Below are 23,521 nucleotides of genomic sequence, written 5' to 3'. Positions count from 1 at the left end.
GGTAGGAAGTGTAATCTCTACTCAGGTGTTTCCTGCATAGATTGTGAAGCCAAGCAATCATCCAGCGGGATATCCATCTATTAACTGGGTCTCTGCTGCTGTGTATTCTAAAGCATTTTTATTTTTCCTGTTTGCTAGGCAGTCATGGAAGAACAAATTGTGTTGAATGGTGACAATGCGTACAATGCACACTTTGGGGAAAATTTGGCTAATCTTGGGGATATCGATGATGATGGTTACCCAGGTCAGTATGAAAGTATTTTTGTACACATATACATTTGTGAAGAAAAAAATCTCATATTAAAAAAACAGTAAATTATTTGGATCATAGACAGTTGATTTTTTTTGCCATTTATCCGCAGTAATTTTCATAGAAGTACTAATACTTATTTATATTTTTCCAGTATCCTATGTGTGTATGTATATATATATCTATATATAGATATATAGATCTATATATAGATCTATATATCTATATATAGATCTATATATCTATATATAGATATATATATATATATATATATATATATATCTATATATATTATGCTTTAGCATCCCTGGCAGTTTTATAGTTTTTCTGTGACTCTACTGGGGAGATTTTCCTTCACTTCCTGTCATTGTGACATCAGTGCAAGAAATAGGAGGTGCTGTTTTCTGCAGGACAGGAAATTACATCTGCATTCTATAAAAAAATAGTTTTTGTCTGTGTCCCCTTTTTCTGCCATGGTGACATAAAAAAACATGATAGAGGTTCCAACCCTTCCCTGTTCTTAGACGAAATAAAAAATTTGTCAGAATTTGGGTTTTAGGGTCCATTTACACAGGTGATTACATATGCTGCACTTTCCAGCCGCAAGAATCTATGCATTCCTGTGGCTGGAATGGACAGGTGTTTGCTGCTGAAAATCACATTGTGTGTAATTGCCTGTGTAAATGGACCCGTAACATACTGAATACCATTATTACATGTATTAACCACAGTCCCTAGGTGGTTTTCCTCCTTAGATATCCTTGCGTTAAAGAGTGTTTTGTTGTTTTTTTTTGGCAATCTCTTCCTTATATCTTTTAAGTATTTTTACCCTACCCTAGTGCATTATACTTCATTTTTTTTAGGACAGATGGGCCTTTAATTAGGTAGTACATTTGAATACATACAGTATCTCACAAAAGTGAGTACACTCCTCACATTTTTTGTAAATATTTTATTATATCTTTTCATGTGACAACACTGAAGAAATGACATTTTGTCTACAATGTAAATTAGTGAGTGTACAGCTTGTATAACAGTGTAAATTTGCTGTCCCCTCAAAAGAGCTCAACACACAGCCATTGACGTCTAAACCGCTGGTAACAAAAGTGAGTACACCCCTATAATAAAATATTTACAAAAATGTGAGGGGCGTACTCACTTTTGTGAGATACTGTATGTATTCAAATTTACTACCTAATTAAAGGCCCATCTGTCCTAAGACATTATAAAAGATATCATAAAATATTTACAGAAATGTGAGGGGTGTACTCACTTTTGTGAGATACTGTATATATTGTTATTTCCTTGGTTTTTATTGGGAATAAAAAGTAAAATAAAGAAAAAAATGCAATTTCCTGTAGTTTTTCACAACACAACTTTTAATCAAATTGCACACCACCATTTTTTTTTTTAATCAAAATCCGTTTTTATTAGTTTATAAACAAACAATACAAAACACACATACTGCCCATGTACATATTAATAATTGCTATGGACATAGTCCAAGAGTAAGAACAAAAAAAAGCCCCCACACTGTAATATCCTATTATTATTATCTTTCTATTCCTGGCCAATCATTCAGATTTTTGCCACTTTTCTAAATCCACATCCTCCTCTCTCAGTTCCTTTATTTGTGTTCTCCATTCACCTATTGTTGGGGGTTATGCTGACATCCATTTTTGTGCTATGAGCTTATGAGCCTGAAATAGACTCCTTACTATCCATATAAGGGTGTTTTCTAGGATCCTAGTTACATCTACCATACTCAGAAGACATATACCTGGCTCTGACATCAGCTCTGTCCCAAGTTAATAGTGGCGATAACCCCCTGCCAGTATGGGTAGAGTTTGGGGCATCTCCATAGCAATGCGGTGGCCACCAGCACACAATAGGACTTTTTTGCCCTATTTTTTAAATACACATGGTTAGTGGATTGTTCTATTTAGTATCATGACACAATAAAGTTTTTTAGGTTCATAATAGTTTGTTCTTGAGCGGACCATCTTTTTTAGGGGGCTTTCTCCCGCCCCCTTTCTTTTTCTCTTTATATATGCCTTTATGGTCCATTGAACAACCATTTGATTGCTTGTCAGCTATACACTGTTGAACCAATTAATAAATGATATGGGTGACATTAGGGGCACAATTAATTTAAATAAATTACGTTAACGGGTGGAAAATTCTCCCCCCCCCCCTATCTCTCTCCCTTTTTCCCAGAACCTATTTTTGGATGAATTTAAGGTGTCCCCCTCTCCCTTCTCTTTATATGTATTAAATTGGATGGACCCCAGTTACACCTAGGACACAAGGGTTTACCTCTACGCTGCCATTTAAATAGCTTCTCCGGAGCATGATATGTCCTATGTAGGATAAATAATTGGGTTAATCTTTGTGTAGAAGATAAAGAGACCATGGGCAATTCTGAGAATGCAGCCTCCCATGGTCATCCAATATTGGCCTTATGTCTCATGCCCATTGTGTCCTAGATGGTATATCCACCGATGCTTGAAAGTTATTATAAAATACACAATATAATTGTGATATAAGACCCTTCCTTACCATCCCTTGTAGACAACAATTAAATTATTATAAATATATTTATTAAGTTTCAATACGTTGGAGCAGGTCTACAGACTTTTATGAAATGTATCCGATTGGTAAAGCTCACAGCGATTGTACACTATATTGTCAAACGTATTGTGACGCCTGCCTTCACACGCACATGAACTTTAATGGCATCCCCGTCTAAAGCCTAGTACACACGATCAGATTTTCCGATGGAAAATGTGTGATGACAGACTGTTGGCGGATAATCCAACCGTTTGTACGCTCCATCGGACAATTGATGTTGGATTTTCCACAGGCAGATGTTGGATGGCAGGATTATAAATTTTCCGCGGACAAATGTCTGTTGTCGGATTTTCCGAGCGTGTGTACACAAGTCCGTCAGACAAGAGTCCAAAGTACAAACACGCATGCTCGGAAGCAAGGACGAGCCAGAAGTGGTCGGTCTTGTAAACTAGCATTCGTAATGGAGAATTAACATTCGTGATGTGGCAAATTATGAAATCTCGAAATGCAGCGCACATTCTCTTCTTCTTTAATGGGATAATAATGAAGCTGCTTTGCTTGTGATACTGATGGAGTTATTGCAAACAAATTTTCAAAGGCTTTTTTTTTCTAGTGATATCAAGAATAATATTATTATGCTTGTTATTTTTTTTGGTGCAAGTTACCACAACACCGTTATCCCGTAGTTTTTAAGATCAAAGATACAACTATGTTGGTGTCCCTTGTTAATTTTACATTTTATTTTTTTTAAATGTAACTGCCTACTCCCAAACAGTCATTTGAAGTAAAACACATAGCCAAGTATTATTCTACACAATTTTTTTATTGTGCAGTAAAAAAAAAAAAAAAAAAAAACAAATAAAATTAGACTTGCTATCTGCCAATAGAACTTAACCAAAAAGTGCATTCTATGCATCCAAAAATATAGAAAATATAACAAATCAAATCATTATTATTCAACCAAAAAATAAAATAAAAGCCTCATCCATGTGTCCTGCTTCTTAATATAGGGGGTCAACAATGCCAAGAGTTGGTGAAAGCCGGGATCAGTCATCCGGAGATAATTCCGAAAATCATCCGGATTATTCTCCTGGAGCTCCCACAGCAAAGGCATATGACATAATTGGTCATGATTAATAAAGCAACCAATTTTTGGTCCAAGAAATCCTCCTGTTCCTGGATTGGACTTGGGTCAAAGCAATAACTCCAAGGCCAATAATAAATAACATGTTATCTCCTCCGATTCTGCAACATGAATGGTTGACGAACGGCTGTTCAGAAACGAACAGAAAAGCACAAAATGAAAAGCGCAAAATGAAAAGTGTGAATCAACACTCACCAAACTTCTACTAACACGAAAATTAGCAGAAGGAGCCCAAAGGGTGGCGCATGACAATTGAACTTCCTCTTTAGTGTGTCCACAAGGTTTAGGAGTGTGTCTATGTGAATGTTTGACCATTCTTCCAGAAGCGCATTTGTGAGGTCAGGCACTGATGTGGACGAGAAGGTCTGACTCGCAGTCTCCACTCGAATTCATCCCAGAGGTGTTCTATCAGATTGAGGTCAGGACCCTTTGCAGGCCAGTCAAGTTCCCCAAACTCGCTCATCCATGTCTTTATCGACCTTGCTTTGTACAGTGGTCCAAATCATTTGGTGGAGGGGGGATTATGTTGTGGGGTTGTATTTCAGGGGTTGGGCTTTGCCACTTAGATCCAGCTTACCAAGACATTTTGGACAATTTCATGCTCCCAACTTTGTGAGAACAGTTTGGGGAAAGCCCCTTCCTGTTCCAACATGACTGCGCTTCAGTGCATAAACTAGGTCCATAAAGACATGGATGAGCGAGTTTGGGGTGGTGGTGTCCTGACCTCAACCCAGTAGAACACCTTTGGGATTATTTAGAATGAAGACTGCAAGCCAGGCCTTCTCGTCCAACATCAGTGCCTGACCTCACAAATGCGCTTCTGCAAGAATGGTCAAACATTCCCATAGACCAGTGTTTCTCAACTCCAGTTCCCAAGGCGCCCCAACAGCTCATGTTTTCAGGATTTCCCTCAGATGAAACAGCTGTGGTAATTTCTAAGGCAGTGAAACTGATCAAATCACCTGTGCAAAATAATGGAGAGCCTGAAAACATGACCTGTTGGGGCGCCTTGAGGACTGGAGTTGAGAAACACTACCATAGACACGTTCCTAAACCTTGTTGACGGCCTTCCCAGAAGAGTTGAAGCTGTTATAGCTGAAAAGGGTGGGCCAACTCAATATTGAACCCTACGGACTAAGACTGGGATGCCATTAAAGTTCATGTGTGTCTAAGGCTGGTGCAAATTGCAGCTCCGGTTCCCCTGCCAAGATAAAAATGATTCATTCAGCGGTTCCGCTATGTTGTAGCTGAGGATCAGCTGACCTGGGAGAGGGGGGAGGTGTAGTAAGGAGGGGGAGAGCGAATTTTGTGCAATGCAGATTACGAATGCAACGCACATATGTGAACCATACCCATTGAAAACAACATATTTTCAAATGTTCTGCAAATTGGATGCGGTGTCAGCTGCATCCAATTTGCAATAGTGTGAACCCAGCCTAAAGGCAGGCGTCCCAATACTTTTGGTATTATAGTATATATATATATATATATATATATATATATATATATATATATATATATATATATATATAATATGCTTTAGCATCCCTGGCAGTGTTATAGTTTTGTCTGTGACCCCATTGGGGAGATTATCCTTCACTTCCTGTCCTTGTGACATCAGGGCAAGAAATGGGAGGTGCTATTTTCTCCAGGACAGAGAGTTAATTACATCTGCATTTTATGAAAAATGTGTCCCATTTTTCCGCCATAGTGTTAAAAAGAAAAAACATGCTAGAGGTTAAATGAAATTAAAAAAATTGTCTGAATTTGGGTCCATTTGCACAGGCGATTACATATGCTGCGATTTCCAGCCACAAGAATCTACGCATTCCTGCAGCTGAAATGGACCCGCCACGGTTTTCCTTGAGTGTTTCTTTCTTTTTTTGGCAATTTCTTGGTTCATTATATCATTTAGGTTTTTTCAATCTACCCTAGTGTATTGTACTTAATTTTTTTTATGACAGATAGGCCCTTTTTTGGTAGTGAATTTAAATACATATATTTTTATTTTCATGGCTTTTATTGGGAATAAAAAGCAAAACAAATTAGAAAACAAATGCAATTTCCTACAGAAATTTTTCCCAACGCAACTTTTACATAATTTGATCACCACCATATTTACCACAAAACATAGTTAACAAAGTCTGCTGATTAACCACTTAAGCCCCGGAAGATTTGACCCCTTAATGACCAGGCCATTTTTTGCGATTCGGCACTGCATCAATTTAACTGACAATTGTGCGATTGTGCAACGTTGTACAAAAACAAAATTGAGGTCCTTTTTTTCCCACAAATAGAGCTTTCTTTTGGTGGTATTTGATCACCTCTGCGATTTTTATTTTTTACGCTATAAACAAAAAAAGAGCGACATTTTGAAAAAAAAAACACCAATATTTTTTACTTTTTGCTATAATAAATATCCCCCAAAATTTAAAAAAAAAACAAATTTCTTCCTCAGTTTAGGTCATGTATTCTTCTACATATTTTTGGTGAAAAAAAAATCACAATAAGCGTATTGGTTTGCGCAAAAGTTAACGCATCTACAAAATAGGGGATAGATTTGTGGCATTTTTATTATTATTTTTTTTTACTAGTAATTGGCAGTGATCTGCGATTTTTATAGGGACTGTGGCATTGCGGCGGACAGATCGGACATTTATGACACTTTTTTGGGACCATTCACTTATACAGCAATCAAAGCTAAAAATAGCTGATTACTGTATAAATGTCACTGGCAGGGAAGGGGTTAACACTAGGGGCGTTAGATGTGTGTCCTAGGGAGTGTTTCTAACTGTGGGGGGATGGGACTGCCTGGGAGAGGAGACAGATTGTTGTTCCTAAGCATTAGGAACAACTCATCAGTCTCCTCATCCCTAACATAACGGAGATCTGTCTATTTACATTGACAGACCTCCGTTCTGTCTCTGTGTGGAGCAATCGCTGGTGCCCGGTGGACATCGCGACTGCCGGGCACGCACATCGGCTCAGTCATCGCGGTGCGGGCGCCCCCCTAGTGGTCTTAAAGCGGCTACGACAGCTCACCAAGGGGAGCCAACCTGCCGCAGTATAACTGCGGCGGCTGGTCGGGAAGCAGTTAAAATGATATCACATTAGTACGACTTTCATGAAGTGTGCCAGATTGGTAAAGCTCAAAGTGAACATATGTGCTTTACTTCAGGGTATTGCGTTCACTTATCTAAGTGACTGATTCTTGAGTAGTGAATGCAAATGTCACCCAGATCATTCAATGTCATAGTATAGACTAAGTGCCGGTTCACACTAGACGCGGCACGACTTGCAGGTTGCCTCACCGAGGCGACCTGCACACGACTGCCGGGGCGACTTGCAAGACGACTTCTGTATAGAAGTCTATGCAAGTCGCCCCCAAAGTAGTACAGGAACCTTTCTTCTAAGTCGGAGCGACTTGCGTCGCTCCGATTAGAACGGTTCCATTGTACAGAACGGGAGGCGACTTGTCAGGCGGCTAGGTCGCCTGACAAGTCGCCCCCGTGTGAACCGAGCCTTAGACTATATATTTACATGTACGGTGTTTGTTTATTTTATTTTTTTAAACTTTTATTCATGAAGGTCCTCTCATGTAGCTGTGTAGCAACAGACCACTTCTAATAATGAACTACTGTTTGCAGCAATCAACGAACAAATTATCAATATAGCAGTGATCTAATAAATTATTATTGTTGTAGAAGAAGCAAAATACTTACCTTTCCAGTGTTCCCTTTTCTTCATATGGATGTTGTTAAGGGTGGAAACAAGTCTAGATCTGCACCTGACGTCTGCCGGTCTGGCTATGTGTGGACCAATCTGAAACATTTGTTATACCATATACAGAAATGGCTTAATTTTTGGTTAGATTATGACCACGTTAGATTTGCTTGTCCTTCTTCTTCCATCCGTTTAGCATCATCTGCTCTTTTGTAGCGGCTGTCCATCAGTGAAATTAGATAAGCACTTTATATCTTTATCCTGAGAGCTTGTAAGTAGCAGCTCGACATAGGCACTTAAAGCTTTTTTTTCTTCTTTCTCTACTGTCGGCTTCTTTCATGGACTCAATCAACACAATTTCACATATAGATATCACAGTGTGAAGAGAGTGTTGATCTCATTGTCTTAATATAAGACAGATTCCACTCTATATGGCAAGACCATTCAGCTTCAGTGCCAATAATTTGTTTGACATTGACAGTAATAGAAAATTAAAAAAAAAAAAAGTTCACAAAAATGTGTTATCATGATTAGTCCCAGGATTAAATTCCATAGTTAACCAATGTTCTGAAATTGAAAAAACAAAAATAATACTGCGTTAACGTATTTACATTTTGATTTACATTCAGATGTTGCAATTGGAGCACCAAAAGAAGATGACTTTGTAGGCGCTGTTTACATATATCATGGAGATGCAAATGGAATTGTACCCCAATATTCAATGGTACATCTTTTTATTTATTTATTGAAGTGCTGTTTACAGTAATGCTTTATTAAATTATATATTTTGATAATCTATTATTCTTATGTAATTGAGTTTTGAACTATTGTTCACAGTGTTGATAAAAATGATAACCACTGTAATACTCTGCGTGCATGAGATGAAGAGCATGATTTCAAGTGCCTCAACTCGCACATACGCTGTACAACATTACATTAAACTGTTAGGAGGAGGGGAGGCTTCCTGAAATATCTCGGGGAAAGTTTTGTTATTTGCATCCAGATTATTGTAATATTGCATACACGAGATGAGGCGTGAGACCTCATGTGCTTCATCTTGTGCATGCGCAGTATGACAATACTGTGAGATCTTGCAGTTTAAAGATGAGATCTTCCTTAAGGCATTAGTGACATGGCCTTCCCAAGGGACATCTGTGCTGCCAGGGCTATGTCACTAATGCCTTAAAAAAGAAAACAGGAAGTGGAAACCAAAAAAGGCAAGTTAGGATTTTTTTTTTAGGAAGCAGTTGTTAGGTGATTTCACATCAATATGCACAGCTGCATGCCTATGAGAATTTTAGCAAAAAGGGGGTCGAGGAAGAAGAAGCAGGTCGCCAATAATTCTAATTTTTAAAGGGTGGTGTGTGATTGGTGGCATGAGCAAAAAAGAAACAGCATAACAAATGCCAGCATTAAATTAACAGCTTCATGGACTAATGTAAGTCATTTTTAGTTACATACTTTTAGAGTATGTCTATGTTTTGTCATACACTTTACAATTTTAAATATGGCTTATCTATTAAATCTCTTTTTATTCTTTTCATTTAATACAAATACAAGTATATGTGTGGACATTGGCTGTACCAACTTAGTATTAACAATGCTGTAAACAATCACTATTGTCTATGTATGTTAAATCATGAACATGTACAATATATGTCCCCTGTAGGGACTTTTTTATTACTTTTCGAAATAAACTTATACAGTTTTTAAACAAAGTTTTTTCTTTATGGTACCGCAATAGTCCTTTTTTTCTTGTGAAAGAGGCAGGACCCGATTGGAGAGGTCCTTGCTTTGGTCCCCCTTTCAACCTTACTTCCAAGTATATAAATACATTTTCACAGCTTCCTAGAATCTATCAGATTTATCTGACTCTATGATCAAGCTATATATTAAAACAATTTCCATATTCTATTCTCTTACATAGGCTCACTCATTCTAAACAGCCACATCTGCTATAGATTTGTATGTAAATATTTTAAGGATCTATGCAAAATATAATAAAGTAAATATGGTACTGATTTTTTCTTTATGTTTGTTTTAATTCTTTATTCTGCCATGAAAAAAAATGTTCTGGAATCAAATTGGTTGCCCAAGAATGTGAACTCTGTTTCTGATGTGTCCTTGTCATTCACGTTCTTTGCATTCCCCTCTTTTTTCAATCAGAGAATATCTGGAAGAACAATTAGTCCAGCTTTAAGAATGTTTGGACAGTCAATTTCTGGAGGTATTGACATGGACAAGAATGGCTATGTAGGTAAGTTGGGAGCATGCCAACAGATGTGAAATGTTTATATAATGTATTTCCTAGCAAATTGATCTAGTACATGAAGTCAATACAAATTAGATGCAGAAGCATATCATTATCAACAGCAGTTTTAATAGCTATGACAGAATATTTAATAATAAACTCTAGGTTACAGTAGAACTCTAGGAAAAAAAATACAAAAGGTCCTGAAACAAACATTAAAAAGATTCACCAGTTCTGTTTGTCCTGTTTACTGTTATAATTGAAAGTGAAATGAAAAGAAAATCCCAAATTATGGGTTAACATCAGAATAATAATAGAGGGGAAATCTTCTCAAGGGGACCCTAGTTCCGGTGACCCTGGCATGGGTCAGGAAGTAAAAGGAAACCTCCCTTTGAGACATACAGTCATGGCCAAAAATCTTGGCACCCCCTGCATTTCTGTCAGATAATTCACCACTTCGTCCAGAAAATTGTTGCAATTACAAATGTCTAGACATTCTCATGTTTATTTCTTTTGTTTGTATTGGTACTACACAAAAAAGTGGAGAAACAAAAAGCCAAATCTTACAGATTCTACGCAAAACTCACACTGTTTGGACAAAATTATTGGCACCTTCTCATAATTGTAAAAAGTAATTGCATCCCAAGTTTGTGATGCTCCTGTAATTTGTGATTAAACTCACCTGTATCAATTAACATGTGCTGACAATATAGAAATCACACTGGCAACCAGTAAAAATGGTAAAAAATTGGCTCAGCCTTTCTATTGTATGTCTCTGTGTGCCTCACGGCGCATGGAACAGAGAAAGAGCAGCAAAGAATTGTCTAAGGATTTGAGAACAATAATTATGGAAAAGCAGGGACAGCAGTCAAGTTCATCTCCAGACATCTTAATGTTCCTGTGCAACATTGTCAAGAAGTTTACAGCCCATGGCACTGTATCTAATCTCCCTGGACGTGGATGAAAGAGAAAAATTATTTAAAGGTTGCAACAAAGGATTGTTCCAGTGGTGGATAAAGAACCTCGATCAACTTCCAGACAAATTCAAGCTGACCTTCAGGCACATGGTACAACGTAGTCATCTGAATGAAAAGGGATGCTATGGTAGGAGACCCAGGAGGACCCCGCTGCTGACAAACGTAAAAAAGCCAGATTGGAGTTTGCCAAAACTTACCTGAGGAAATTAAAATCCTTTTCGGGAGAATGTGTTGTGGATAGATGAAACAAAATTACAGGTTTTTGGTAAAGCCGATCATTCTACTATTTTTAGAAAAAGAAATGAGGCCTTTAAAGAAAATAATACAGTCCCTTCTGCTTCAGGCACTGGATGTCTTGATCATGTGCATAGCATTATGAAATCTGAAGACTACCAAAAAATGCTGGGGTGCAATGTAGGTCCCAGTGTCAAAAAGTTGGGGCTCCATCAGAGGTCATAGGTCTTACAGCAGGACAATGACCCAAAGCACAGGTCGGAAAGCACCCAGAATTGGTTTAAGACTCCTTTCACACTTTGGCCGCCAGTGCATTAGCGCTAAATCGCCGCTCATTTTAGCCGCACTTTTCGTCTGCAAGTGGGGCACTATTAACCCTGGGCTAGCGGACGAAGAAGGGGTTAAAACGCCCGTGTTGCAGCACTTCCGAAGCATTTTTCAGGCGATTTGAAAGTGCTGCCCATTCATTTCAATGGGCAGGGGCATTTTGGGAGCGCTGTGTACAGCGCTCCCAAACTGTCCCTAAGATCCTGCTTGCAGGACTTTTTCTAATGTCCGACAAGTGCACACATTCAGACAGCATGGGAGACAGTTTTCAGGCGCTTTACATGCGCTATTTCTACCGCTAAAATGCCTGAAAACTACCTCAGTGTGAAAGGGGTCTAAGAGAAAGCACTGGGGAATACTGAACTGGCCAGCAATGAGTCCAGATCTAAACTCCATAGAGGACATGTGGAGAGATCTCAAATCAGCAGTTGGGAAAAGCAACCCTTCCAATCTGAGAGACCCAGAGCAGTTGGCTAAAGAAGAGTGGTCCACAATTCCAGTAGAGAGGTGTAAGAAACTCATTGATGGTTCCAGGAAGCAATTGATTTCAGTTATTTTTCCAAGGGGTGTGCTACCAAGTATTACATTGAGGGTGCTAATAATTTTGTCCAGTCCATTTTTAGAGTTTTCTTGTGGAAAATGTCAGATTTGGATTTTTGTTCTTCCACTTTTTTGTGTCATACCAATACAAACAAAAGAAATAAACATGAGAATGCCTAAACATTTGTAATTGCAACAATTCTTTGGACGAAGTGGTGCATTATCTGACAGAAATGCAGGTGTGCCAATATTTTTGGCCATGACTGTAGATGGCAAAAAAAAAAAAAAAAAGTGACAGGGGTTAAAATCCTACCTTACTCTATCCAAAATGAAAAAAAAAGAAAAATGTTTGGTTTTAGATAAACTTCAATGTAAGAATAATGATTTTAAACATGGACTTTGCAATTTCCACTTTGATTGTTTGGATAAAAGAAACATAGGATTAAACAAAGACCAATTATGTTAAGTAAGAGCTAGCACAAACAAAGCTTAGCCAATGCTCTTGTATTGAAAACAAGTCAAATACAATAGCCTTCTGATGGTATTTTATTGGTAATGACAGATATTTTTTATAAATGACAGATATTAATAGAGTTGTCCTCTGTTACTAATTATATTTTTTGGTATCAAAGCTTGTTAAAATTCAGTTGTCAAAGATTGTAATGCATCATCACCATGTTATTTTACATTTTTTATACTTGTGTTGTGCAGTTATTTGACATTCCATTAATTTGACCCAGTGTAAAGTGTTTAAGCAGTGCTATATACAGATGTCACAAAGGCATCTACTCTCGGCTATTAGAAGAGCCTGGAAACTTTCCATTACTCCCTGTTATTTATAAGCTGTGCCACACAAGAATGCTCCTTCTGACTTCCTGACCTGAACCAAAAAATAAATGATTAGTTAGCAACTCTATTACAATAGCAGAAAAGCGCTTATCATACATTATTTACAAATAGCTAGTCTCTGTTTTAAGAAAGGGTATTTACTAAAAAAAAAAAAAAAAAAAAGTGTTAATATAAAATAAAGTATACACATGTCTTCTAAGTATTTTTAGGCACAAGACCAGCCACTTGGAGTGGGCTGGATTGTCAATGGAGTTGAAACTCCATAGCATTGACCTACCTATTTAAAAGTCTTGTTTTGCCCTGCCTAAAGCCAGATTCATATGTGTGCGCTGATCTTACATATGCATAGAGTTTGTACTGCACTGCTAATACACTACAGGCAGTGTACAAAAGCAATTCCTAAATGAACGGGGGATATTTTTTGAGTAAAAGAGACATAAGGGTTGATTTACTAAAGGCATATAGGCAAGGGAATTTTTGCTTTACAAAACAATTTCCCCTTAGCTTGGTGAATTTGGTAAACATTAACTTTGCAAAGAATACTCAATCACATGCAAGGTAAATGAAAACATTATATTTTTGCTTGCACATTATTGGATAATGGGTGTCCGCACTGCTTCCCCTCATTCACTTAGGGTCCTTTCACACTGGGGCGGTTTGCAGGCGCTATTGCGCTAATAATAGTGCCTGCAAACCGACCCGAAAGTGCCGCTGCTTTCATTCCAGTGTGAAAGCCCCGAGGGCTTTCACACTGGAGCGATGCGCTGGCAGGACGGTAAAAAAAAGTCCTGCTAGCAGCATCTTCGGAGCGGTGAAGGAGCGGAGTGTATACCGCTCCTTCACCGCTCCTGCCCATTTAAATCAATGGGATGGCGCGACTATACCACCGGCAAAGCGCCTCTGCAGAGGCGCTTTGCGGTGGTTTTTAACCCTTTCTCGGCCGCTAGCGGGGGGTAAAACCGCCCTGCTAGCGGCCGCATACCGACGGTAAAGCGCCGCTTACCATAGCGACGCTTTACCGCCGATGCCGACGCCCGCCCCAGTGTGAAAGGGCTCTAAGCTAAAGGAAAATTATCTTGCAGAGTAAACAGCCTATTTGTCTTTTGTAAATCAACCCTATACTATCCAAAGTCTCTTCTACCAAAAAAATTCTACCTGCAACTATATATTCTATCTTCTGCTTGTTTCTAGATTGTAAGCTCTAACAAACAGGGCCCTCTGATCCCTCCTGTATTGAATTGTATTGTAATTGTACTGTCTGCACTCATGTTGTAAAGCGCTGTACAAACTGTTGGCGCTATATAAATCCTGTATAATAATAATAATAAAAGATTCTACTAGATGTTTGATTAAATTAGCAGTGTTAAGTAGTTGTGAACATACAATGTCATAGCTGCTTTTCTGTTTCCTTGGTTTCAGAAATTACCTTTCTTACAAGGTTGCAAGGTTAACATTTTTACAAGATTAAAAAGTTCTGTGATGTGACCATGCATTTCTTCTTTCTGATAGTGAGGGCGGAGTTACAGGACACTGTGCAGACACACCATGTGCTTGTATTCCCTAGTCTGTTTAGCCGAAGGGAAGAGGCAGGCTGTGATTGGAAGGGCATGTGTGCCAGAGGCAGGCTGTGATTGGTTGGGGGCTGTGGTGGCTGAACAAAACACCCAATACAGGCATGCTGTGTGTCTGCACAGTGTCCTGTACCTCTGAATGGCCAGCCAAAGGATGCAATTGGACCACGTAAGCATAGATCAGCTTCTATATGGTCAGCTTAAAACAAGAAAGAAAGGTGACTGGCAGGATCAACTAGCTACTTCAGATGGTACTTCAGATAGTACATGAAAATGATAAGAGACTATGATTTATAAAATACACATATATGCACACACACATAAAAAAAAAAATTTAGGGTATGGAATACATTTTTTTTTAGGATAAGTGATAGGTGAGTCACAGGATTCATCATTCATTGCTTCTGTACATATTTTAGCTTTGGTAGAAGGACAGTTGAAAGTGCACACGGACATCGGCACATAACTATACCTTTTGACCCCTTTCACACTGGGGCGGTTTGCAGGCGCTATTGCGCTAAAAATAGCGCCTGCAAACCGACCCGAAACAGCCGCTGCTGTGTCTCCAGTGTGAAAGCCCTGAGGGCTTTTACACTGGAGCGGTGCGCTAGCAGGATGGGAAAAAAAGTCCTGCTAGCAGCATCTTCGGAGTGGTGAAGGAGCGGAGTATATACCGCTCCTTCACCGCTCCTGCCCATTGAAATCAATGGGGCAGCGCGGCTATACCGCCAGCAAAGTGCCTCTGCAGAGGCGCTTTGCGGTGGTTTTTAACCCTTTCTCGGCCGCTAGCGGGGCGGTTTTACCCCTGCTAAAACTACGGTAAAGCGCTGCTAATAATAGCAGCGCTTTACCGCCGACGCACCTCCCGCCCCAGTGTGAAAGGGGACTTATTAAAGTACAGTCAAACCTTGCACTCTGTGCTGACGTCACAGAGCTGGCCCAGGCTCAGGCAAGATCGGGACAATGAATTTGGCATCCACCCACATGCCTGGACTGGTACCCGGCTCAGCATCTCAGTGAGCCACTAAGAGCCTGAGCTGACTGCTCCCGCCCCCTCCACAGCCCAGTGCTCCAATAAGCAGAGAGCTGCTGACTGACAGCAGCTCTCTGGTCGGGAGCCCTGAGAACCAAGTGATCGGCGGTGTTTGATCGCTTCTCAGTGTTAGAGCCAGCATCGGACCGACACCCACTTAGGCATCCACCTAGGTAAGTATGATTCTGGAAAAAACCAAAACCCCATACTTCTCTTTATAACTGATGGAAAAAATATTTATATAATGTTTAGTGTGATATACAGAATGCAGTGTTATTTAGGTCTTTTGATTACTTAGGGTGACTCTTGACCTAACTCTATGGTACTGTATATAGTTTAACTGTGAGATACCTACTAGCATTCTGAGTAAAGTAGCATTTTTCAGCTACCATTAGACTTTTCTCATTGCTTCTCATCTCTTCTTTCAGATATGACCATTGGAGCTTTTATGTCAGATAGTGTTGTGCTGCTAAGGTAAGGAACATTTTACTGCATTTTATAAACGTATCTATTGAAAATAAAAATGCTGCAAAGTGACACAGGAACACTTCAGTGGGCATAAGCCCATACAATTTCCTCTTCTGTAAATATATCTTCCATGTGCTTATTTTTTACATTTATAAGTGCTCATAGGCATAACAGCATAATTTCACCAGTCAAAAAGGCAGCACCTACAGTTCTGATCTATTAAACCTAAGCTCCAGGCAACCCACTAAATACACAGTTAAAAAAAAAGCTATAGGAGCTCTTTTAACCCTCCAAAACGTTGTAATTCTCTTCAACCAGTCTGGAGATTTACAAAGCCCTATCAACACACACAATCTGGTGACCTGACTCTTCTTTGCTGCAGTCAAAGTGCATCATTTATTGCTCTTGGGGGCACTATAGCAGAGATCACTGTGCTTATGTTCTTGGGTGTGCACATTGACTGTGGCCACTATGAGGCCTTCCACTGATGATGTAGAAGTTTGTATTTATTTTAGTAATGAAAATTGCAACAGCAGGTACTGAAATGCAGAGAGATCAACAGAAACACACAAAAATCTTAACCGAACAGGAAACAATCCTCAGTGATATGTATACTTCACAGCTTCAGCAACATCCAAATGAAGAAGAAGAAGGAGAGAAGATCACACACTGTGATTAAAATGTCTTTCCTTTATTTCAAAACAACACAGGATACAAGAGTAAGCTCTGACGCTCTTCCTGTTGTACTCAGTTTCACTTTGCCATATGTTATATTATATAGATAATGAGGGTTGGTTCCTGTCCTCTGAGATTTTTGGGTGTTTTTGGGAACTTCCATTGTTATCATTTAAAGTCAATAAAATTACTACATGGGGTAGCAGATGCAATAAATGAGATTGATTTACTAAAGGATTTGAGAATGATCGCATAATAAAATACATGAAGATTCACTTCAATTATCCAGTCTCGTGAAAGAAAAAAAATCTGAGACTTCTTTTATCTTCACAGAATTAGATAAATACAGGCATACCCCACTTTTAAGTACACAATGGAGTTTATTTACTAAAGCTGGAAAGTGCAAAATTAGGCTCACTTCTGCATAGAAACCAATGAGCTTTTAACCCCAGCTTGTTCAATTAAGCTAATAAAACCTGGAAGCTCATTGGTTTCTATGCAGAAGTGAGCCTGATTTTGCACTTTACAGCTTTAGTAAATAAACCCCATTGTGTACTTAAAAGTGGGGTATGCCTGTAATGTGAGAATCTAGTGTGTGAACAATCTCAAATCCTTTAGTAACTTTATAACCAAGTTATAAATTATGATGTGCAGATCTCACTGTTGGACTAACTAAAGAGGAACTTTATCTGGGTTTGGCAAACTTAAGTCAGTGGCTACAAGTACTGTAGCTGCTGCCTTTTAAGACATATACTGTACTTACCAACTTGTACAGTCCAGCGCTGTCCTACATACAGTCAATATTTCTCAGTGTTTCTGTTCCTCCACATCACAGCCATCTTGGCTTCCGGTGCTGGCCGGTACTTCCTGATGACTCAAAGCCAGCTCCCTACTCCGCAAGACATATCCTGCCTTGAGACTGGCCCTGCAGTCTACTGGGATGTGTGTCCTTGTGTGACGGGTCCACCAGGATTCAGCCATAACTAAAATAACACTTTTTGGTGGACTAACAGACTGGACATTTAAGGGAGAAGTACAGCCAAAGCTTGTTTAGCTGTACTACTCCTGTGGACAGGGCAGGACTTAGGGTGGTGGGGGCCCCTGGGCTTGAGTCACTTTCCGGCCCTACCTTCTATACATTACTTTAAACCTTTAGTTTTCTTTTAAGCGCGCCACTCTGATACCGTTTGTCCGCCATTACATCACTGTCTAATGCAGACAGGTTTTCTCAACGGCAGTAAGCGAGGCACTACATAACTGCCAATAACCAATCAGCAAACCTCAAGATAAGAGTTTAAGGAATTTTAAGGAAAAAAACTATTTAAGGAAAAAAAACTTACATTTAAATGCTCAGCAATGCAGCCTTGCACAGCTTCCATCTGCATGCTTGTCCAGGGTCATTTGCAGCCTTGTCAGTGTCATTTGCAGCCTCCATCTGCAGCCTTATCAGTGTCTATCTGCAGCCTTGTCCGTGTCATTTGCAGCCTTGCCCAGGCTGCAGTTAAACTGCAGTGACTTGTCAGTGTCACTGCAGTTTAAATATGGCACCGCCGAGATACACAGAGCCGCTCCTGTGTATCTCGGCTCCTGTCGGCTTTTCTCGGCGCCTCTCGCAGTCCTGCCCTATGATGGACATAACACAGGTCCAATGGCGGAACTGGGCGTGACTGTGAGCAGAGCCGAGCGCCGCCGATATACATACATAGCCGAGTGTACTCGGCTAGCTCCGCTCACAGTCACGCCCAGTCACTGTGTTATGTCCATCATAGGGCGGGACTAGGCGTGACTGTGAGCGGAACTAGCTGAGTATAGCCGAGTACACTTGGCTGGGGCCCGCGGGGCCCCCTATTGGGCGGGGCCCATGGGCTGGAGCCCAGTCAAGCCCAATGGTAAGTCCAGCCCTGCCTGTGGATCACAGGAATGCGGTTTGTTCTGCACTCCTGTGACCCGTTTTCAGCAGAGAGCAGGCTAAAGTCCGCTCTCTGCTGACATCACAGAAGTCGAGCCAGGCTTCACGCCATCATGACCATAGAGTCAGGATCTGCCAGATCCCTGGACTGACACCCGACTCAGGCTCTCAGCGAGCTGCTGAGAGCCTGAGCTGGCCACTCCCACCCCCTCCACAGCTCAGCGCTCCAGTGAGCGAGGAGGGGGCAGAGCAGAGAGTCACTAACTCTGCTCATGGAGCTATGAGAACCAAGTGATCAGCAGTGTTTGATTGCTCGGTTCTCAGTGTTAGAGGCGCCAGGGGACACATGCAGCATCGGAAAAATGCTGCATCCACCTAGGTAAATATGATTTTTAAAAGAAAATAAAAACAAAACACATACTTCTCTTTTAATATAACAAAGATAGAAATGAAAGCTAGCCTGTTGGTTTTTATTGTCTAAGCCACACCAGGCAATGATAGCTGGTTTATAACTGGTTGAGTAACAGGCACTTCTTCAGATGTACACATATACACCAATCAGCCATAATATTATGACCACCCACCCACTTTAACCACTTCAGCTCCGGAAGGTTTCACCCCCTCCATGACATTTTTTGCTATTCAGCACTGTGCTACTTTAACTAATAATTGCACGGTCATGCAATGCTGTACCCAAATAAAACTTATATCATTTAATTTCACACAATTTGAGCTTTCTTTTGGTGTCATTTGATCACCACTGTTTTTTTTTTTTATGCGAACAAAAAAAAGACTGAAAATTTTAATGAAAAAAAAATATTTTTTACTTTCTGTTATAAAACCTATCCATACTTTTTTTTTTTTTTAATCTTTTTGTGGAAGGGGGGGGGGGTCTTCAGATTCCCACCACTTTTGACAAACTTTTGTTCAATTTGTGCAGAAAAAACATCCTATGTTGATATGTACTGTTGTATACCCCATTTTACAATATCGGTATATTCTATATTCTTCCAATATAAAAAAAAATCAAATAAAAATGTAAAGTTAGAAAGAAATAAAAAATCTAATTTATTCAAAAAATTTTGGACAAAAATGCATAATGCAAAAAAAAAAAATCCCAATACGTGTATATTGATTGGTTTGTGTGAAAGTTATAGCATCTACGATCTATGCTAATATATTGGATTTTTTTTTTACTAATGGTGGTGATAAGCTACTTCTAATGGGACTGCGATAGTGTGGCGGGCAATCTGACACTGGCTAAGCCAATGACATAAGTATTGACACTAATACAATGATCAGTTCTGATACTATGCACCGGCCCTGTACTAATGACACTGTCTGGGAAGTGGTAACATCTAAGACGATCAAGGGGTTAAATGTGTGCCTAACAATGTGTAATGTGTGGTGGTTTTACTGACAGGTCTCTGTTTCTTATCGATACTTTGCAGAGATAAGAAACAGAGATTGTCCCCTCTGTACAGAGCCCTGATTGATCACAGCTGATCAGCAGGCCCTAGCCATAAATCGTTGGCCAGGACTTGCTGACAAACTCCTGCTGTGTACAATCAGAGCAGTTGTCAGCAGGGGGGCGCGCATGCATGCACCGTAAACCCAGAAGCAGGCAGCAACGTACCAGTATGTCGCTTTGTTTGCAGTACATTGGGGGCGGGCGGTCCGTAGCCTGCCTGACAGTATTCCCGAGTGTGGCTCAGGGTTAAATTTCAGCACCATATTAGCGGTAACCCCGAGCCACACTTGGGATTACATCTCAGGATCCTGGTGCAGGTTTCTTACCTTGTCCCCAGGATCCTGCGATGTCCCCCCGCGCTGTCTGCAGGCTCCGTCCTCTGCCCGAAGCCTCTCTGTGCCAGGCTCCATTCCCTGCGAGCGTCGCGATGCATGGGGCCAGAGCCTGGCGGCAAATTTTAAAAAATGTACAAATCATAACACATACAGTAAAGTAATCTTACAGATTACAGTACTGTATGAAATCATTTCACCTCCCCTTTGTCCCCAGTGCTTTGGCCCATGCCCTGCATGCAGTTTTATATTATATATACTGCTCTTTCTGCCTGGAAACTGGAGATTGTCCATAGCAACCAAAAAGTGTCCCTTTACGTCAAAAGTGGCTTTAGACCAGCTAGAAAACAGCGATAGTAAATTAGAACACTTGCAGAATTGAGCGATAGTGAATCGTGGGGAAATTTATTTTTTTATTATTATTATATTATTATTTTTTTCAAATTATTTATATTTATTTATTATATTATAATTTATGATTTTGTGTTTCAAACTTCATCATACCCGGGATATCTACTAGACTCTTGGTGGACAGATATAAGTGTGTTATTGCTAAGAATTACAGGCCTACAATATAAAACGCCAAATTTCTATGCAAATTAATTGTACCGCTTTGAGACGCAAAAATCTGAAATAATCATACCGCCAGGGAGGTTAAGTGAATAACGCTTCACTGGCTCCACCGGACCCGCTGAAGGTATATATATAATTATATATATATGCTGTATATACAGTATGTGTATAAAAAAAAAGGGCACAGAGACTAAGTGGTTAACACCTTCGCCTGGCAGCACCAGGGTCATCAATTCAAATCCCAACCATGATACTACCTGCCTGGAGTTTGCATGTTGCATGTTATAACACTACAAAGACATGCTGGTAGGTTATTTGGCTCCTGTCTACAATTACCTCTGGTATGTGTATGCATGAATGTGAGTTAGTGACCCTAGATTGAGGGCAGGGGTTGATGTAAATGTGCAATATATACTGTATATGAACAATGAGATATTAAGAATCCTAAAAGCTATCACTAGTGACAATATTTCAGTACAGTGTAGATCCTAATATTTTTGAATATACATAAAACTAAGCTCACTATTAGCCCCTGTCATACAAGAATGTTCTCTTCCATTATGAATTTAAGTTGGACTATAGTGTTTGACAATGATTAAAGATTATTTTTGGCATCAGAACTATTCCCTATGGTGCATCTCATGATTTTCCATGTACTTTCACAAACTTCATTGTCACACTCAAATACTGCTACAAAATGAGATGCAGTGCAAACCAAGGTTAGGTTGATATCACAAGGAAAAGTTCACTAAAGGGACAGCCCAAGAAAATGTAGATTTAACTTGGAAGCCAACCAAATTTTTTCTTTCTAATTTGTACTTCCATATGCCTGTTTTGGAAGCTGTATAGCAAGTAAATGTGTATATTATTTCAAATATTGGATGATTAAAAACTGTAAAGACAGTAAGCCTAATTTATCAGAAACTGATCTGGTGTTATTTGCCAAAGGTGTACACTTTTAATGGAAAAGTAGTAAAACTTTAGTAAATGTGAGTGTTTCTCATTCAGTGTTTTTTTTATTGCTGTGTGCATTCCCCTTGTTGAGCCGCTACATTTGACATAAATTCAGTTAAAGTGGTGTTCCGACCGAAATTATACTTTTTAAATAAAAATACCCCTATAATACACAAGCTTAATGTATTCTAGTGAAGTTAGTTTGTAAACTAAGGTCTGTTTTGTTAGTTTATAGCCGTAGATTGTTATTTTATAAACTTACAGCAGGCCGTGGCCATCTTAAGTGTGGGCATCTGAAGCCAGACTGTATTTCTTCCTGGATCTCATCCTTGCAGATCTCGCACATGCTCAGTGCAGCACAAGCAGTATAATAGGTTTCAGGTCAGGTTTCCATAGCAACGGCAGTGTCAGAGGAAATTGCTGCCCCTTCCCAGAAGGCATTGCAAACAGGAAATGATGCGATGGGCCACGGCTAGGGAGGAGGAAGTGAAAAATGAATACAGCAGATATACAGTAGGTGCTGAGAAAATGTTTTTAAAAATATCCAATTCGTTTACAGTGCACAGTTTAGTGAGGGATGCTGAAGAGTTGTAAAAGTGGGTGGAACTCCACTTTAAAGAGATTAGTGGGAATTATTCTCCCCGATCAGAGGTCATGCATAGTGACTGTAGGTATAGGAAACAGAGAAGGCACATAGGCCTAGCGCAATATCCTTAAAACATGTTTTATTGAATATTGTAAAACGGAGGTGAATGTACTCACAAACCAATGCTTGCATCATAGCTTAGACATAACATCATCTGCTTAAGTCCACATCTGTAAATTCACAATGCTCGTTATGTCTGACATGAGAGGAGAATCTGTAAAGTGACAGCACCGGGCTGAGAGGCACGGAATCGCACCACAAGAATCCCTCAGCTATACTAATAGCCATCTAAACAATGCTCTGAAGAAGAGGATTACCTTGAAATGCATTAGTCGATGTGTCTACGAGCATTGTGAATTTACAGATATGGACTTAAGCAGATGATGTTATGTCTAAGCTATGAAGTAAACATTAGTTTGTGAGTACATTCACCTCCGTTTTACAATATTCAACATGTTTTAAGGATAATGCGCTAGGCCTACGCGCCTTGTCTGTTTCCTATACCTACAATCAAATTGGAAGTCCCCAGTTTCGAGGGCAGCGAGGAGCTTTTTCAGAAATCAAGCATACTGACCTCTAGAAATACACTGCAGGCATCCTGTATTTGCTTATCTTACATTGTCCTATTATAAATTTAGGCCCTATGTATACCAATGCATACAGTCAGGTCCATAAATATTGGGACATCGACACAATTCTAATCATTTTGGCTCTATACACCACCACAATGGATTTAAAATGAAACAAACAAGGTGTGCTTTAACTGCAGACTTTCAGCTTTAATTTGAGGGTATTTACATCCAAAGCAGGTGAACGGTGTAGGAATTACAACAGTTTGTATATGTGCCTCCAACTTTTTAAGGGACCAAAAGTAATGGGACAATTGGCTGCTCAGCTGTTCCATGGCCATGTGTGTGTTATTCCTTTATTATCCCATTTACAAGGAGCAGAGAAAAGGTCCTGAGTTCATTTCAAGTGTGCTATTTGCATTTGGAATCTGTTGCTGTCAACTCTCAATATGAG

At 39.7% G+C, this 23,521-nt stretch overlaps 1 protein-coding gene across 2 annotated transcripts in view; it reads left to right on the top strand.

Moving 5' to 3' along the window:
• Positions 1-23,521, top strand: part of ITGA9 (integrin subunit alpha 9) — a 626,511-nt gene that overhangs the window by 244,108 nt on the left and 358,882 nt on the right. For both annotated transcript variants that reach the window (XM_073630570.1, XM_073630571.1), the window contains exons 10-13: positions 139-244; positions 8,318-8,412; positions 9,855-9,945; positions 15,899-15,944. In XM_073630570.1, the coding sequence (XP_073486671.1) occupies positions 139-244; positions 8,318-8,412; positions 9,855-9,945; positions 15,899-15,944 (338 nt within the window). The remainder of the gene's footprint in view (positions 1-138; positions 245-8,317; positions 8,413-9,854; positions 9,946-15,898; positions 15,945-23,521) is intronic.

The sequence above is a fragment of the Aquarana catesbeiana genome, linkage group LG05, assembly GCF_042186555.1.
Source record: "Aquarana catesbeiana isolate 2022-GZ linkage group LG05, ASM4218655v1, whole genome shotgun sequence".
Taxonomy (NCBI): Eukaryota; Metazoa; Chordata; class Amphibia; order Anura; family Ranidae; genus Aquarana; species Aquarana catesbeiana.
Note: the sequence above shows the minus strand (reverse complement) of the source record. Positions and strands in the feature narration are given on the sequence as shown.